This window comes from Silene latifolia, chromosome Y (assembly GCF_048544455.1).
Source record: "Silene latifolia isolate original U9 population chromosome Y, ASM4854445v1, whole genome shotgun sequence".
NCBI classification, from domain to species: Eukaryota; Viridiplantae; Streptophyta; class Magnoliopsida; order Caryophyllales; family Caryophyllaceae; genus Silene; species Silene latifolia.
Window position 1 is genome coordinate 215,150,978 of NC_133538.1, and position 19,173 is coordinate 215,170,150.

Sequence of the window (19,173 nt, forward strand, 5' to 3'; positions counted from 1 at the left end):
CACATGTTATTGTTGGGATAAAAATTGCTGAAACATTACATTCTTAGCACGCAGCTTCAGTTAATGGCATCCGTACTACTAAAGTTGAATGTTGGAGGCAAGCTTTCCGAAGAAGAAGTGAAGATTATGGAGGATGTCATTTATAAAGGGGGTAATAAGGTACAATAGATTGGTCAAGAGGCCTCTACTACCTTGGCAATACATGAGAAGGAAGTATCGGTCAACGAGATTCCGAAAGATCAGGTACCTAATGCTTCTGAAGTTGTAACAACTAAAGCCGATCACGTACCTAATACTTCCTTATTTTTCTTATTTTTTTTTTGGGTAAAATCAGGGGGTGTGTTCCCTGCCAGCTCTAATGCTATAACTTCTGACATCGTGCCATTGGTTAATTTTATTAGGTAAATAATGGCTCTGAAAAGGAGATGCAACTTGAGAAGACGGCTGATGGAAAACAGCATACATCCCCTTCAAGTCAGTTCACTGTTTTCAGTAAGGTATGCATGAAGTGTTTAATTAGTTAAATTTGTGGGATTTATCTGTATGCATCCCTTTAAATATAAGGACTATAACGAATTTATCATGATGAAAGCATGTCATAAAATAAATTACATAAACAAAAGGGTAAATAGATGACGAAATAACCCGGTCCTAGCTTATATAGCCTATGAACAATATCGCAATGATATTCTCCTATCAGTTGCACCCAAGATGATATGAGAAATGCCCTTTGATTATGCTAGAATCGATCCAAAAATTAACTAATTAATTTTTAGGTTTTTTCTGTTTTTCGTAGAGATGAGAGGCAAGGATTAGGTTAGAATGAAAATTAGGATAAAAAATGATCTCACCTCACCTCTTATTGTAACCGAAAATAAGAAGGATGAGGGAGATATTTTTTTCTCTAAATTCTCGGCCCAAATCCCGAAAAATAGAAGAGATATCTTTCTCTTTTTCCGTTATTTCAAAAATGTATGAAATCTGTTAAATTGTCATCTAGTGAGGATCGAACCCATGACCTCTTGGTTTGAGTACCCTCACTATTACCACTATGACACATTCATCTTGTTGATATTAAATATAACCGATTACATATAATTACGAATTAACAGATTAATTCGTCCAAGCTAACATTACATACATTTAATTAAATATAACTTATTATATTCAATTTACGAATTGATGATTAATTGTCTCAACTAATATTATTTAATCTTCATTAAATAATTGTCTCATCAACACATTGGCTAACTGTTTAGTCATATAAGGCATCAATGTGATCATATTTCTATAACCACATCTCTCAAACACATCCTATAGGTGTGACCTTTAGGGACCTGTTGATCACCGCCATCTGTATGATAATAACGTCAAACTTTCTAGCAAGCCAACCGTTATTAGGTAATCGTTAATAAACTGATTAAAATACGAAGTATACCCTTGTGAACCTGTAAGAGATTTACAAATGTTATCACACTAATTTGTGGAGGACACAAGCTCCAACAAACTCCCACTTGTCCTCACAAGTGTATGTGCGATAACCGATTCTCATATCCTAAAATTTCTCCAACTTAATGTAAAACAATTTGCAAATCTGTATTCACAAAGGTCGTATTTTACAAGCGATCATCATCAAGAGTGGTTTCCCCGACTAGAGAGTAACTTAACTGATAAACGAATCAACATTCGAGCATGGCCATGCATTTCATTTACAACTCCTCGAGTGGCCCTGAGAAATAACTATACCTGATAAGGGTTGGATATTTTCCTCAACTTGAATCCTGCAGATGTAAGCACAGTATGAAATGACCCAGAAAAAATCTACTTAGCCTCCGATTCTGACATGCATCGTGAGAAAGAAACCAAAGTCATCCAAAAACTGCCTTAATCTCAAGAGACAGTCGATAGTCAAAAGAATCGACTCTAGGAACACAATGGATGTCCTATCCACGACCTGGTACCGAATGTTTTTAAACATTTAGGACTCCATTACGTTGTCACAAAAAGTTGTCCTACGAGGTATCATTATAATCTCGCATATATGATCGATCAGTCAACCGTTTGACTTATGGCTCGTTGAACCCACCATCAATCTACATGCTTATCATAATTCAACGGTTTAGTGAGAGGATCCGCGATGTTATCATCCGTCGCAATCTCGTCAATCACTATCTCCTCTTGCTCCACGTAATCACGGATCAGGTGAGCTTTCCGATGTACATGTCTAGATTTGTTGCTAGACTTTGGCTCCTTAGCCTGGAAGATGGCACCTCTATTGTCACAATAGATGATGATCGGGTCATTCGAACTAGGAACTACCGAAAGTCCTTGTAAGAATTGACGCATCCATATCACTTCCTTTGCTGCCTCCGAAGCGGCATAGTACTCGGATTCAGTAGTAGAATCTGCTACAACACTCTGTTTGGAACTCTTCCAGCTGACCGCATCACCATTAAGAGTGAAGACGAACCCGGACTGAGATTTTGAGTCATCTCGATCCGTTTGGAAGCTAGCATCTGCGTAACCGATTGCGCATAGCTTAGTATCGCCTCCATAAGTCAATACCCAATCCTTAGTCTTCCGTAGGTACTTGAGGATGTTTTTAACAGCTATCCAGTGTGTTTCACCTGGATTCTTTTGGTACCGACTCGTCATACTCAATGCATATGCCACGTCTGGACGTGTGCATATCATGGCATACATGATTGATCCTATTGCAGATGCATATGGAACACGACTCATGCGCTCAATCCCTTTAGGCATCGTGGGTGACTGAGACTTGCTCAACTGCATCCCAGACGTCATTGGAAGGTTCCCCTTCTTGGAGTTGGTCATGCTGAACTTCTCAAGAATCTTATCCAAATAAGACTCCTGACTAAGTGATAACGTCCGTCGTGATCTATCTCGGTAGATACGGATTCCCAAAATGCGTTGTGCCTCACCCAGATCTTTCATCTGGAAATGGTTCTTCAACCATTCTTTAACCGAAGATCAGAGAGGAATGTCATTCCCAATCAAGAGTATGTCATCGACATACAATATCAAGAATACAATCTTGCTTCCACTCGACTTGATATATAAGCATGGTTCCTCGACCGATCGAGTGAAACCATACTCTTTTATCACCTGGTCGAAATGATGATTCCAACTCCGAGAAGCTTGCTTAAGTCCATAAATGGAACGCTTAAGCTTGCATACTTTCTTAGGATGTTCAGGATCTATGAAACCTTCGGGTTGCACCATGTACAACTCTTCCTCCAAATAACCGTTTAAGAAGGCGGTTTTCACATCCATTTGCCAAATTTCATAATCATGAAATGCGGCAATCGCTAAGATTATCCGAATGGAACGTAGCATGACTACAGGTGAAAAAATCTCATCATAATGCAATCCATGCACTTGAGTGAAACCTTTTGCCACAAGTCGTGCCTTATAGGTATCTCGTTGTGCGTCTACAGAACACTTTATTTTGTTAAGCCATTTGCACTGTAGAGGTTTTACCTTATTAGGTAAATCAACTAGATCCCATACGTCATTCTCATACATGGAGTCCATCTCGGATTGTATGGCTTCGAGCCATAGCTTTGAGTCGGAACAGGTCATGGCACCTTTATAGGTAGCGGGTTCATTACTCTCTAGGAGTAAAACGTCATTCTCCTCGACCATACCAATGTATCTGTCCGGAGGATGAGAGATTGTACCCGACCTCCTAGGTTCCTCAGGAATATTAACCGTATCATCAGTTGGAGGAACAACTTCCTCCATCCGTTCCTCAGTTGTTGGTTCTGGAATCTCCGACAGCTTGAAGGTTCTATTACTCGTCTTGTTCTTGAGAAATTATTTCTCTAAGAACGTCGCACTAGCCGCAACAAAAACTCGATGTTCGGTAGGCGAATAGAAGTAATGACCAAATGTTCCTTTTGGATAACCTATAAAGTATGTCTTGACCGATCGTGGGCCGAGCTTATCCTCGTGTCTCCACTTGACATAAGCCTCGCAGCCCCAAACCCAAATAAAGGACAAGTTAGGGACCGTTCCCTTCCACATTTCATATGGAGTCTTGTCGATAGCTTTAGACGGACTTCGGTTAAGTATAAGAGCAGCTGACAAAAGAGCAAAACCCCATAATGAATCAGGTACTACCGTGTGACTCATCATGGATCGAACCATATCAAGTAAGGTTCGATTTCTCCGTTCGGACACACCATTTAATTGAGGTGTTCTAGGTGGAGTTAACTGTAGAACGATTTCACAGTCTTTAAGGTGTTGATCAAACTCATTTGAAAGATATTCGCCACCCCGATCTGAACGGAGTGCTTTAACCTTTCCACCCAGTTGGTTCTGTACCCTGTTCTGGTATTCCTTGAATTTCTCAAAGGACTCACTTTTATGCTTCATTAAGTAGACATATCCGTATCTACTCAAATCGTCCGTGAAAGTGATAAAATATCTAAAGCCATCTCTAGCGGTAATTGACATTGGTCCACAAACATCAGTATGTATGAGTCCTAATAGGTCACTAGCGCGCATTCCTACACCTTTGAAGGAAATTCGAGTCATCTTGCCAATGAGACATGATTCACACGTGCCATATGTACAAAAATCGAATGCGGGAATAGTCCCATTATCGACGAGTTTCTTCACGCGTTTCTCATTTATGTGTCCCATTCGACAATGTCATAGATAGGTTTGATCTTTGTCACCAACCTTTATTTTCTTGTTATTCACGTGTAATACTTCCGTGGTTTGGTCTAAGATGTAAATTCCATTCATGGAAACTGCTTTACCATAAATCATTTCATTGAAAGATAAAATACAGCTATTATCGTTTATTGAAAATGCAAAACCGTCTTTAGCAAATACGGAAACAGAAATAATGTTCTTAGACAAACTAGGTACATAGTAACAGTTATTTAAAAATAACTCAAAACCACTAGGGATTTGGATTACATATGTTCCCTTCGAGATAGCAGCAACTCGTTCTCCATTCCCGACTCGCAGGTCCACATCACCTTTTTCGAGAGGTATGATGTTCTTTAGGCCCTGCAAATGATTACACAGATGAGAACCACAACAAGTATCAAGTACCCAAGTTCCGAAACTTGCATGGTTAATCTCAATCATATGAATATAAGACGGCATACCGACAGGAACGACGCGGCCTGATTTGATGTCCTCACGATAGACGGGACAGTTCCTCCTCCAATGTCCAGTCTTGTGACAATGGTGGCACTCTATGTCACCGCCCTTGCTCTTTGCCTTGCCCTGTGAGCCACTAGTCTCACCAGGCGCACTCTTACCGTTTCGTGGCTTTTTAAACTTTGGCTTACCTACAGCTAGGTCACCATGAGCCTTGCCCTTACCTTTACCCTTGTTGTAAATCGTGAGAACATCCTGCTTCATGCTCCCACTCAATTCCATATCCTTCTCGGTCTGTACGAGAATGGAGTGTAGCTCACGAGGACTCTTTTTCAAGTCATTCATGTAGTAGTTTGCCCTGAAAAAGACAAAACCATCCTGAAGAGAATGAAGCATTCGGTCAATGACAATGCTCTCACTGATTTTACAATTCACTTCCTCCACCTTCTCGACATTCTCAATCATGTGAAGAATGTGTGGGCTAACCGGTTGGCCCTTCTGGAGTTTCGCATCAAAGAAGCGACAGGTATGATCATATGTAACGATTCTCGGTGCTTTTGAGAACTCGTTAGTGAGCGTGGTGAAAATCTTGTTTGCACCTTGGGCAATGAAGCGTCTATGCAAATTGGTTTCTATTGCAAAGATGAGTACGTTCTTTATCGTACCCGCTTCCATAACGAAGTCACTATAAGCGAGTGACTCGTTGACTCCTGCATTGGGGCCTGGGTTTACCGGTATTGGCTCAGTTAAGTACCTGAGCTTACCGTCAGCAATGGCAGCATTCTTTAGTGCTGCCTCCCAGTCCGCCAAGTTGGGCCCGTCATTTTTCAGACGTGTGAACTGATTCATTTGGTCCATAATAATTTTAAGCCAGGACGCGCGATCAAGTGTGGCACTAGGCATTGGGATTTTGTTATTTCGAGCCATTTGTTGTAACAGTATTATCAAAAATAATCGTTTTCTACACTGCGAAAGAAGAATAAAAATAATAAGCATGTGCATCGTTTTGATTTTAAGTTTAATGAACTAATGTCATAACGCGAAGACTCAAGCATTTATACAATTAAACTCCCTCAAGAATTATATAAATGATCCCAAGACTCAATTCTCTGTAAATTGATAAGCTAACCTTTTAGCTAATTCTACCGTTAGAATTCTTGGTCGATAAATTTCTGTAAATTCTATCTTTTAGTCCATCATAATCACGAGAAACTCTTCGGACTATAATGTTGAGATAAACTAAGTAAACACAACTACTTACCCAACGTAGAAGGGGTCATATTATGCCTACCGATGAAGAAGGGATTCATAGTTGTTTGCCCTTATAAAGACTAATCTCAATTTCCGTTTTAGAGGAAGATCCCATCAACTTTATTTTAATTCATTTTAAGTGAACTAATATCTAGCATGCGAGAATGAATAAACTAAGGTGATGGCTTAAAAATGTGACATCTGTATGTCCATGAAAACTAACATACAATCTATATGAGTCAATTTTCATGCATTTTAGTAGTAGGTGGTTTGGTTTTAGGCGGAATATGATGCATAAACTATCATGTGAATGAAAAGCAATAGGAATGAAAAACGTAAAAGCAATAATAAAGTCCTAGTGTGGCCTATCCTATCAAAATGAACATTAAATACAAGTTTGAAATCCATCCTTGGACCCGAGATGCTTGTCTCGATGTTCCATCTTGATCCATGTAGCGGGAGTGAGCTCCAATCTCCATCTTTAGTCTTCTTTGAAAATTACAATAAATAAATTTACATAATAAGCCTATTTATTACATTCTAATTTCAAAACCCAAAAACTAAAGAAAAATAAAGGAGATTCGAGATCTCTTAATTACATTAAAAATTATGTTTCCTTCATTACGAAAACATAATTTGACTAAGGCCACACTAAGTATTACAAATTACAACCGATTGCAAAAAAAATACGTAAATAAATTCATTCAACGATTCATTCAACAAAAAAAAAAAATAAATGCATCAACTAAAAATAAATTAAACATACATGACACAATTCCTTAATTATTTTGACTAATTTATCCAAACCACCTATTTAAATTAACAAATTAAGCGACAATTCCTCAATTGATCACATTAATTTCAAACTTAATTCATATTAAACTTGTAATATGAATTTAATCCATCAATATTTTAAACTTCTTTAAAATAATTAGGTATCTTTAAATTGTGAACCGTTTCACAATAACTAATTGGCCAAAAACAAAAAAAAAATTTATAAAAGTTCTCGGCATAATCAAGGAAAAACAAAACAAGCCTGTTTCTTATTTTATACACGGTTTTATCTGTAAAAACCGAAAAAAGATTTTTTTTTTTTTTTAAATCCGTCCCCCTGTGAACAGTAACACGTGAATAGTAACAAGGAAAAAAAAATTCTTTTCTCGGATGCTTTTCAAATCGGCATAAACAAAAACAACCGCAAAAAAAACTTTAATCGGTTTTTCAAGAAAAACCGAGAGAGATAAAAAACAGAATTTTTTTTTAATACAGTTCATCCGTGAACAGTACAGAAACAGCAGAAAAAAAATTTCACGGCTATAAACAAAATTAAAACATCCCCAAAATATTTTATCAATTCAGCATAACCGATTTCCATTTACATATCGATTTAATAAATCGAAACATCTACAAATTATCATATTATTATCTTAACCGATTAAAAAACAACAATATGAGAATCAAATGGAAATAAAGCAACAACAAAAAACGCAACAAACTGCAAAAAAAAACCTCTCGGCACAAAATTTTTCAGCCGCACCATTAATTTTTTTTTTTTTGAAACCCTAATGTTGTTTACAAACGATTTTATGAAAATCATCAAAATTAAAATTCGTGGCCTTGGCTCTGATACCACTTGTGGGATTTATCTGTATGCATCCTTTTAAATATAAGGATTATAACGAATTTATCATGATGAAAGCATGTCATAAAATAAATTGCATAAACAAAAGGGTAAAGAGATGACGAAATAACCTTCGATCCTAGCTTATATGGCCTATGAACAATATCGCAATGATATTCTCCTATCAGTTGCACCCAAGATGATATGAGAAATGCCCTTTGATTATGCTAGAATCGATCCAAAAATTAACTAATTAATTTTTAGGTTTTTTGTGTTTTTCGTAGAGATGAGAGGCAAGGATTAGGTTAGAATGAAAATTAGGTTAAAAAATGATCTCACCTCACCTCTTATTGTAACCGAAAACAAGAAGGATAAGGGAGATACTTTTTTCTCTAAATTCTCGGCCCAAATCCCGAAAAATAGAAGAGATATCTTTCTCTTTTTCGGTTATTCCAAAAATATATAAAATGTGTTAAATTGTCATCTAGTGAGGATCGAACCCATGACCTCTTGGTTTGAGTACCCTCACTATTACCACTATGACACATTCATCTTGTTGATATTAAATATAACCAATTACATTTAATTACGAATTAACAGATTAATTCGTCCAAGCTAACATTACATACTTTTAATTAAATATAACTTATTATATTCAATTTACGAATTGACAGTTAATTCGTCTCAACTAATATTATTTAATCTTCATTAAATAATTGTCTCATCAACACATTGACTAACTGTTTAGTCATATAAGGCATCAATGTGATCATATTTCTATAACCACATCTCTCAAACACATCCTATAGGTGTGACCTTTAGGGACCAGTTGATCACCGCCATCTGTATGATAATAACGTCAAACTTTCTAGCAAGCCAACCGTTATTAGGTAATCGTTAATCAACTGATTAAAATACGAAGTATACCCTTGTGAACCTGTAAGAGATTTACAAATGTTATCACACTAATTTGTGGAGGATACAAGCTCCAACAAAATTGATATGAATTCTATTAAATTTTGGGATATAATAATGTATGTGTATTCTTCAGGCCGTAAACAAGAGGCCAGTTATTCTTGATAACCCTAAATTCGAAAATCCATATGTGCGTGTTGGCCGGGGTCTCGTAGAAATGCACACCAAATCAGCAGCGGAAACTGCAGTGGTTGTTTATGGTGAAAAACTTTTGCCGAATCATAGAAAAGTAGAGATAACTATAGTCTTTCCAGGCCATGAAAACTTTCAACTGCCTGTCCCAGTTCGTGACGACATTTCCATTTTGGGAGATGCGGTTGGAAGTTTCATCCAATGGCCTGATTCTCATATCTTCTTGGTTCGGTCATCTCCGCCTCAGCCGAAAGCAGTTGGGGTTAGAAGAAATACCTTTATATATATGTTAAATTTTTAATTGTTGAATGTTTTTATATGTTAAATTTATATGTTATTTTTTTTTTTGTAGGGAACAAAAAATCCAGCTTTGGCGGATAAGCCTAAGTCCACAGACATGCCAACTACCTCGTCGAGATAACAACTTGATGAGGTATTTAATTAACTTCTCCATTTTTATGAAAACCTCCCTTTAATTTTTTTTGTTTCTGTATTTCTAAAAAGCATGGAAATTTTTTGTATGTAGGGAACAAAAAAGCCTGCTAAGGTGGATAAGCCTAAGTCCCCGGACATGCCAACTACACAACTTGATGAGGTATTTAATTAACTACTCCATTTTTTTAAAAACCTCGCTCCCTTTATTTATATTTTGTCTGTATTTCTAAAAAGCATGGAAATTTTGTGTAGGGGACAAAAAAGACTGATAAGCCTAAGTCCCCAGTCATACCTGCTACTACTACCTCATCATTGAAAGAGCAGGTTGATGAGGTATTTAGTTAAGTACGCTTTTATTTTTATTACTCCAACTAGCTAGCTAGGATGTGTTACCTTTGGATTTTTTATTATTTTAATTATCAACATGTGTTGGCTGGTGGTAGTAGCACAAAATCAAAGAATCATTATTTCCCCGAACTGAAAGATGTTAGGAGTTTAAACTCCACAAAATATTCTGGGAAGGATTACATGCAAAAAGTAAGAACGGTGACGATGAGGAAACTGCATGAGGAGGCTTGCGTTCGCATTGAAAACGAGCAATTGATAATTATTCCGCTCAAGGAGCATATTCTAGGGATTGAGCGCGAAGCACTTATGTCATGGGATATGCTAGCCATTTGGGCTGGCCTAGACGAGAATGATGTCCAACACCTATTTATTTGGATGAAGTAAGTTTCTTAATAAATAATTTCATATTCTAATATTCTGACTACTAGATAGTGTTTTTAATAACGAAAATTTTAACCGTAATAATGTAGGATATTGAAATTGAGAGTGATCCCTGAGAAGAAGATTCCATCTGATCAATACGGATTGCTGTGCCCCTATATTTTATCTATGTTTATCCCGATTTATTCGTTCGAAGACCGGGTAGATTATATTGCTCAGCAATTGGCGACAACCAAGAAGCTGTTTTTTGCCCCTTACAATGAAAAAGGGTAATAAACAAATTAATATTACGTTTCCCCCTACAATTGCATTTTCATAACTAATATATGTACTTTTTGTTGGAGCTTGTGTCCTCCACAAATTAGTGTGATAACATTTATACTTATAGGTTCACAAGGATATACTTCGTATTTTATCAGTTGATTAACGATTACCTAATAACAGTTGGCTTGCTAGAAAGTTTGACGTTATTATCATACTGATGGCGGTGATCAACTGGTCCCTAAAAGTCACACCTAAAGGATGTGTTTGAGAGATGTGATTGTATGAAAATATAATCACATTGATGCCTTATATGACTAAACAGTTAGTCAATGTGTTGATGAGACAATTATTTAATGCCGATTAAATAATATTAGTTGAGACGAATTAACTGTCAATTCCTAAATTGAATATAATAAGTTATATTTAATTAATGTATATAATGTTAAGCTTGGACGAATTAATATGTTAATTCGTAATTAAATGTAAATGTAATCGGTTATATTTAATTAGCTAGTTAACGTATATATTATACAATATTGTCATAATTATTAATTATAGACCGGCATTAATATATCGACTGCAAGCTGTTGTGTGTAGACTTATTAATACGGAATAAAATAAATGACGATTTATAATTATACATATTTTATACATTTTTGGAATAACCGAAAATAAGGATTTTTTTATCCTCATTTTCGGTAATTGCCAAAACCGAAAATATGGAAATAATACTCCTTATTATTTTCGGAATATTGGGCCGAAAATTTTAAAAGAAAAATCTACCCTATTTCTCCTCATACTCGGTTTTATAAGGGGAGATAATATATTTTTCCTAACCTAATTTTCTAACCTATTCTTGCCTCTCATCTAAACACAAAAACCGAAAACCCTAAGGAATTTACAGAAATTGGGGATCGATTCTAGCAAGAACACAAAGGGCATATCTGATATCATCTTGGGTGCAACTGATAGGTGAATATCATTGCGATATTGTTCTTATGCCGATTCTGCTAGGACCGAAGGTTGTTTCTTCATTCTCTACTTTTGTTTATTGAATTTAGTTTTATGACTCGTAATCATCTTATAATTCGTTATAATCTTTAATAATATGGGAAGTATACAGATAATTTCCCACAAGTGGTATCAGAGCCAAAGCCACGAATTTTATTTTCATGATTTTCATAAAATTGGATGTAAACTATAATTAGGGTTTCGAAAAAAAAAAAATTTAATCGGATCAAATTTTTTTTTGCCGAGAAGAAATTTTTTTTGCAGCCGATTTGTTTCGTTTTTTTGTTGTTTTATTTCCATTTGATTCTTTCAGATTGTTGTTTTAATCTGTTAAGATAATAATATGATAATTTGTAGATGTTTCGATTTAATAAATCGAGATGTAAATGGAAATCGTTTTTGTCGGATTGATGAATTGTTTTTGCTTTTTTTTTTGGCATATAACTTAATTTAACAAAAGTTCAAATCAATTATGATAATCGGTTTTATCATAATTTAGATATTCTTTTAACAGGTTAAATTTGAATGATCTAGTTTGAATATGTATTTAAATTAAAAGTTGAATATGTCAATCTTGTTAATAGCAACTTTAAACAATTGTTCGTTTTTTCGATCGAAGGCTGCGGCTGTTTTTCCAAAAGAAAAAAAAATTGAGTTTTTTTTGGTTTTAGGATTTTTCAGCCGAGATAAAAAAAAAATTGGGTGTTTTTGCTGAAATGCCGAGAAAAAGGAGGAAACAAAAATTCTGTTTTTTTTCGTTTTACTCCAGCCGAGAGCAAAGAAATTTTTTTTTTTCTATTTTTTTTTTGTTTGCCGAGACCAAAAGAAAAAAAAAAAGTATTTTTCGGTTTTGCTTTGTTTGTTTTGGTCTAGAAAGATTATACATTATATTTACAATGTATGATAAATTATTGTGAAGCGGTTCATAATTCATAGATACCTAATTATTTTAAAGAGGTTTAAAATAATGAATGGATTAAATTCATATTACAAGTTTAATGTGAATTAAGATTAAAATTAATGTGATTAATTGAGGAATTGTCACTTAATTTGATCATTTAAATAGGTGGTTAGGGTAAAATTAATCTACATAATTAAAGAATTATGTCTTGTATGTTTAATTTCTTTTTAGTTGATGCATTTTATTTAGTTGAATGAATCGTTGAATGGTTTTATTTACGTATTTTTGCGATCTATTGTAATTTGTAATACCTAGTGTGACCTTAGTCAAATTATGTTTTCGTTTGCCAGGACTTGGTGAGGCTCTATAATAGAAAGACTTGTTCCCCATGAGTGATGATGGAAATTGATTTAAAGAAGGCTTATGACTCCATTGAATGGAGCTTTATTGAAGGTATGCTGAATGCTCTTAATTTTCCCCATAAGATGGTTCAGTGGATAATGCAATGTGTCACCTCTACCTCCTTTTCTTTATCCTTGAATGGTAACCAGTTTGGGTATTTTAAGGGCCTTAGGGGGATTAGGCAAGGGGATCCCATGTCTCCCCTTTTGTTTACTTTGTGTATGGAGTATTTGACTAGGATCCTGGACTTGGTCACTACTTCTAATGAGTTTCACTTTCATCCCCTTTGTAAGAGGCTCAAGCTTTGTCATCTGTCACTACTACAAATCCAGGCAACTACAACGCCCCTTTAACAACGATTATTCACGAAAATCACAATAGACGTTGTAGAATGTATGGCGCGAATTTTACTAAAATCAATTACAACGGGTATGGTTATAAAAACCGTTGTTATTAGTTTTAACAACGGGTCACACATGCACAACCGTTGTTAATAATTTGGCGCAAAATTGGCGCAAAGTTAGTGAAAAGTAATCACAACGGTTATTTTTGAAACCCGTTGTTAAAACTTATTTAACAACGGGTGTTTTTTACAACCGTTGTTAAAACATATTTCACAACGGTTGTTGTTTAATAACCGTTGTCAATACCTTCCATACTATAAACCACACAAACAGTAAGTCTTCTGCCCACAAAACACAACCCTTAATACACAAACACAAACACAACAGACAAACAAACACAAAACACATACACACTCTCTTTCTCTCTTTCTCTATTTCTCTCTTTCTCATCGTCGCTTTATCTTCTCGCCGTCACTGTGATTTCATCGTCTATTACGTTCTGTATTTATCAGGTAAATCTCGCCGTCACTGTTAGTTTCATCGTCATTATTTTCTTTTTCTATTTATTTCTTTTGCATGTATGTGTTTTTATCGACCATTATGTTATTTGTTTAAGTATTGTTCGCATAATTAGTTACTAAAACAATGAAGAAGCAAGATGAAGAAGTAAGATAAACATAATTAATATATATATATATATATATATTTATAAATACATAAATTAAAAAAAAAAATTACATATGTAAAAATGCAATTCTTATATTTTCATGGAGGATCTTATTGTGCTCTATCGTATCCGTCCTCTCCTCCTTGGCTATTTGGAGGTTCCGTTCAGCAGTTGCTATATCGTCATATAGCCGCAATCTTTCTTTGCTCCGTCAAGCCATTTTCTTTGGCGTGCTTCAGTGCGGATCGAGCTTCCGCAAGGTAGCTCCTGAAACTTTCCTCAATATGGAGGAACCAGCGGATGAAGTTGTTGTTGTTCTCGATCATGGTAAGAGTCTTTAGGATGAAATCATTCATTTTGTTAGAGTTTTTTGAGTTTGATTTGAAAGATTAAGTAGAGTTTGTTTTAACAGTTAGAGTTTGGAGATGAATATATGAGATAATGGAAATGTTAGTTGAGATATGCAATGTATTTATACTAAGCAATGTGTGGGTTGAGTTAATTGCTTTTTAATTAATATATATGTTAGGAAGTTGTGCCATAATAATCATCATCATATCTCTCAATAATGCTGCTTCAAATCCTATTACTAACCCTTCTCATTCCATATTATCCGTTCATATGTACAGTGATGTCAGTAATAATGCATGCATCGGAATTCTAACAGGCCGTAATTATGCATGCATCTAGTAATATTTAATTTAATTTTTTTTTATTTTTTAAGAACAAACAACAACGGTTATTGCGAAACAACCCGTTGTCTTTAGTTATAACAACGGTTTTGTATATTACAACCCGTTGTTATAACTTTCCCCCCAAAATTGAGTCACACTTTCCACAACGGGTTTTTATACATAAAACCGTTGTTAATAGTTTTAACAACGGTTTCGTTAAGTAAACCAACCGTTGTTAAAACCTTCTACAACGGACGCTTTAACAACGTCCGCTTTTTTATATAACAACGGTTTTTGACCGTTGTTATAGCCTGTATCTGTAGTAGTGTGTGCTTTGCAGATGACTTGCTTCTCTTTTGTAAAGGGGACAATAATTCTGTTAAGGTCTTGATGAGGGGTTTTCTTTCCTTCTCTGAAGCTTCTAGCCTCTGCTTTAATAGAATTAAATCTGACATCTATATGAATGGGGTGAACCAGATGGTCAGGGATCAGATTCTGCAGCTGTCTGGGTTTCAGCAAGGGTCCTTCCCTTTCAGGTATCTAGGAATTCCTATTTCTTATAAAAGACTTTCTAGTGCTGATAGCAATGTGCTGGTGGATAAAATTGTTAAGAAAATTAGGGGTTGGGGCACCAAGAAGCTCAGTTATGCAGGACGGTTAGTTTTGGTTAGGCATGTTCTTTCTCAAATGCACTCTTACTGGGCTAGGATTTTCTTATTGCCCAAAGGAGTGATTGCTAGAGTTGAGGTAATATGTAGGAACTAATTGTGGTCTCATTCTGAGAATTTTGCAAACGTTCCTCTTATTGCTTGGGATCAATGTTGCTTGCCTAAAAAATATGGTGGTCTGGGTACCCTTAATGCTGGACTGTGGAACCTTCCTATGCTTGGTAAGTATGTCTGGTGGGTGGCTTAGAAGAAGGACTCTTTGTGGGTTAAATGGGTGAATCACATTTATATTAAGCATCAAGATTGGTGGGATTATCAAGCTCCTTGTTACTCCAGCTGGTCTTGGCGTCAACTGTGCAAAGTTAAGAGTAGGATGCTACCTGGTTTCACTGCTGGTCTCTGGCCTGTCTACACAGCACGGGATGGCTATCAGTGGCTGCTGGGATAGCACCAGAAGGTTCAGTGGTTCTCTTATGTTTGGAATAGGGTGGCTCTCCCTAAAGCTACTTTTGTTAGTTGGTTGTTCATCAATCAGCGACTGTTAACAAAAGATAAAATGTGCAGGTTTGGTATATTGACTGATGGCTTGTGTTTTCTTTGTGGGACTGTTGATGAGTCTAAAGCTCATTTGTTTTTTGAGTGTGGGTTTAGTAGGAGATGCCTAAGTCTGGTTCAGATGTGGCTCCCTGCTCCTTCGCAACCTAATGTGATAGAGTGGATTATTTAGTGGAGATGTAGGTCTTTGTTGAAGAAACAAGTGCTAATGGCTACAGTTGCTGGACTGGTGTATCTGATCTGGGAAAGTAGAAATGTCAGTCGTGTTGAGCATAGAGTGTCTAGACCTTAATGTATTCTTAAGAAACTTCAGAGCCTTACAGCTTTAAGGGCGAGGGGCTTTGAACAAATTATGGGTAGTCATAGAGAGCATGATTGGTTTAAGTGTCATATTCTAGTTCATTAAGTGTGCTAGTTTGGTTATGCATGGTTGTTGTATGGTGAATGATAATGTAACTTGCCTAATTATTAATACAATTTTCACATTTCACCAAAAAAAAAATGATGGGAACATAATTTTCAATGTAATTTGAGATCTCGTATCTCCGTTTGGTTTTCTTTATTTATTACGGTTTTGATATTAGAATGTAAATAGGTTTATTATGTAATTTTAAATTGTAATTTTTGAAAAGACTAAAGATGGAGATTGGAGCTCACTCCCGCTACATGGATCAAGATGGAACATCAAGACAAGCTTCTCGGGTCCAAGGATGGATTCCAAAGTTGTATTTATGTTCATTTTGATAGGATAGGCCACACTAGGACTTTATTTTTGTTTTACGTTTTACCGTTCTTATTGCTTTTTATTCACATGCTAGTTAATGCATCATATTCCGCCTAAAACCAAACCACCTACTAAAATGCATGAAAATTGACTCATATAGATTGTATGTTAGTTTTCATAGACATACAGATGTCACTCAGTTTAAGCCATCACCTTAGTTTATTCATTCACGCATGCTAGATATTAGTTCACTTAAAATGAATTAAAACAAAGTTGATGGGATCTTCCTCTAAAACGGAAATTGAGATTAGTCTTTATAAGGGCAAAAAACTATGAATCCCTTCTTCGCTGGTAGGCATAATATGACCCCTTCTACATTGGGTAAGTAGTTTGTGTTAACTTAGTTTATCTCAACATTATAGTCCGAAGAGTTTCTCGTGATTATGATGGACTAAAGATAGAATTTACATAAATTTATCGACCAAGAATTCTAACAGTAGAATTAGCCAAAAAGTTGGCTTATCAATTTACAGATAATTGAGTCTTGGGATCATTTATATAATTCTTGAGGAAGGTCAATTGTATAAATGCATGAGTCTTCGCGTTATAACAGTATTGCATCAGACTTAAATTAAAATCGATGCACATGCTTCTTATTTATTCTTCTTTTCGCAGTGTAGAACACGTTTATATTACTATTACAACAAATGGCTGGAAATAACGAAATCCCAATGCCAAGTGCCACACTTAGACGCGAGTCCTGGCTGATAGTTTTTATGGATAACAAGAATCAGTACACGCGATTGAAGAATGATGGGTCCAACTTTGCGGACTGGGAGGCAGCACTACGGAATGCTGCTATTGCTGACGGTAAGCTCAAGTACTTAACTGAGCCAATACTGGTAAACCCAGGCCCCAATGCGGGTGCGATAAAGAACGTACTCATCTTTGCAATGGAAACCAATTTGCAGAGACGCTTCATTGCCCAGGGTGCAAACAAGATTTTTACCACACTCACTAACGAGTTCTCAAAAGCACCGAGAATCGTTACTTATGTGCATACCTGTCGCTTCTTTGATGCAAAACTCCAAAAGGGCCAACCGGTTAGCCCACACATTCTTAACATGATTGAGAATGTCGAGAAATTGGAGGCACTTGATTGTAAAATCAGTGAGAGAATAGTCATTGACCGTATGCTTCATTCTCTTCACGATGGTTTTGCCCTTTTCAGGGCGAACTACTACATGAATGACTTAAAGAAAAGTCCTCATGAGCTACACTCACTTCTCGTACAGACCGAAAAGGATATGAAATTGAGTGGGAGCATGAAGCGGGATGTTCTCATGATTTCCAACAAGGGTAAAGGTAAGGGCAAAGCTCCAGGCGACCTAACTGTAGGTAAGCCAAAATTCAAGAAGCCAGGAAACGGTAAGAGTGGGCCTGGTGAGACTAGTGGCTCACAGGGCAAGGCAAAGAGCAAGGGCGGTGACATTGAATGCCACCATTGTCACAAGACTGGACATTGGAGAAGGAACTGTCCCGTGTACCGTGAGGACATAAAAGCAGGCCGCGTCGTTCCTGTTGGTATGTCATCTTATATTCATATGATTGAGATTAACCATGCAAGTTTCGGAACTTGGGTACTTGATACTGGTTGTGGTTCTCATCTGTTTAATCATTTGCAGGGCCTAAGAAACATCACACCTCTCGGAAAGGGTGATGTGGACCTGCGAGTCGGGAATGGAGCTAGAGTTGCTGCTGTCTCGAAGGGAACATATGTAATCCAACTCCCTAGTGGTTTTGAGTTATTTTTAAATAACTGTTACTATGTACCCAGTTTGTCTAAGAACATTATTTCAGTTTCCGTACTTGATAAAGACGGATTTTCATTTTTAATAAAGGATAATAGCTGTATTTTCTCTTTCAATGAAATGATTTATGACAAAGCGGTTTCCATGAATGGAATTTACATCTTAGATCAAACCACGGAAGTATTACACATGAATAATAAGAAATTAAAGGTTGGTGACAAAGATCAAACCTATCTATGGCATTGTCGAATGGGACACATAAATGAGAAACGTGTAAAGAAACTCGTCGATAATGGGACTATTCCCGCATTCGAATTTTCTACATATGGCACGTGTGAATCATGTCTCATTGGCAAAATGACTCGAATTCCCTTCAAAGGTGTTGGAATGCGCGCTAGTGACCTATTAGGACTCATACATACAGATGTTTGTGGACCTATGTCAATTACCGCTAGAGATGGCTATAGATATTTTATCACTTACACGGACGATTTGAGTAGATACGGATATTTCTACTTAATGAAGCATAAAAGTGAGTCCTTTGAGAAATTCAAGGAATACCAGAATAGGGTTGATAACCAACTGGGTAGAAAGGTTAAAGCACTCCGTTCAGATCGGGGTGGCGAATATCTTTCAAATGAGTTTGATCAACACCTTAAATACTGTGGAATCGTTTTGCAGTTAACTCCACCTAAAACACCTCAATTAAATGGTGTGTCCGAATGGAGAAATTGAACCTTGCTTGATATGGTTCGATCCATGATGAGTCACACAGTGGTGCCTGATTCATTATGGGGTTTTGCTCTTTTGTCAGCTGCTCTTATACTTGACCGAAGTCCGACTAAAGCTGTCGACAAGACTGCATATGAA

General features: G+C 36.3%; 1 protein-coding gene across 1 annotated transcript; it reads left to right on the forward strand.

Moving 5' to 3' along the window:
• Window positions 1–12,856: 12,856 nt before the first annotated feature.
• Window positions 12,857–15,940, forward strand: LOC141630069 (uncharacterized). Its single transcript, XM_074442948.1, has 4 exons — window positions 12,857–12,911; window positions 14,886–15,292; window positions 15,516–15,670; window positions 15,778–15,940. Exons 1-4 carry the CDS (start codon window positions 12,857–12,859, stop codon window positions 15,938–15,940), a joined length of 780 nt encoding a protein of 259 aa, XP_074299049.1.
• Window positions 15,941–19,173: the final 3,233 nt, after the last annotated feature.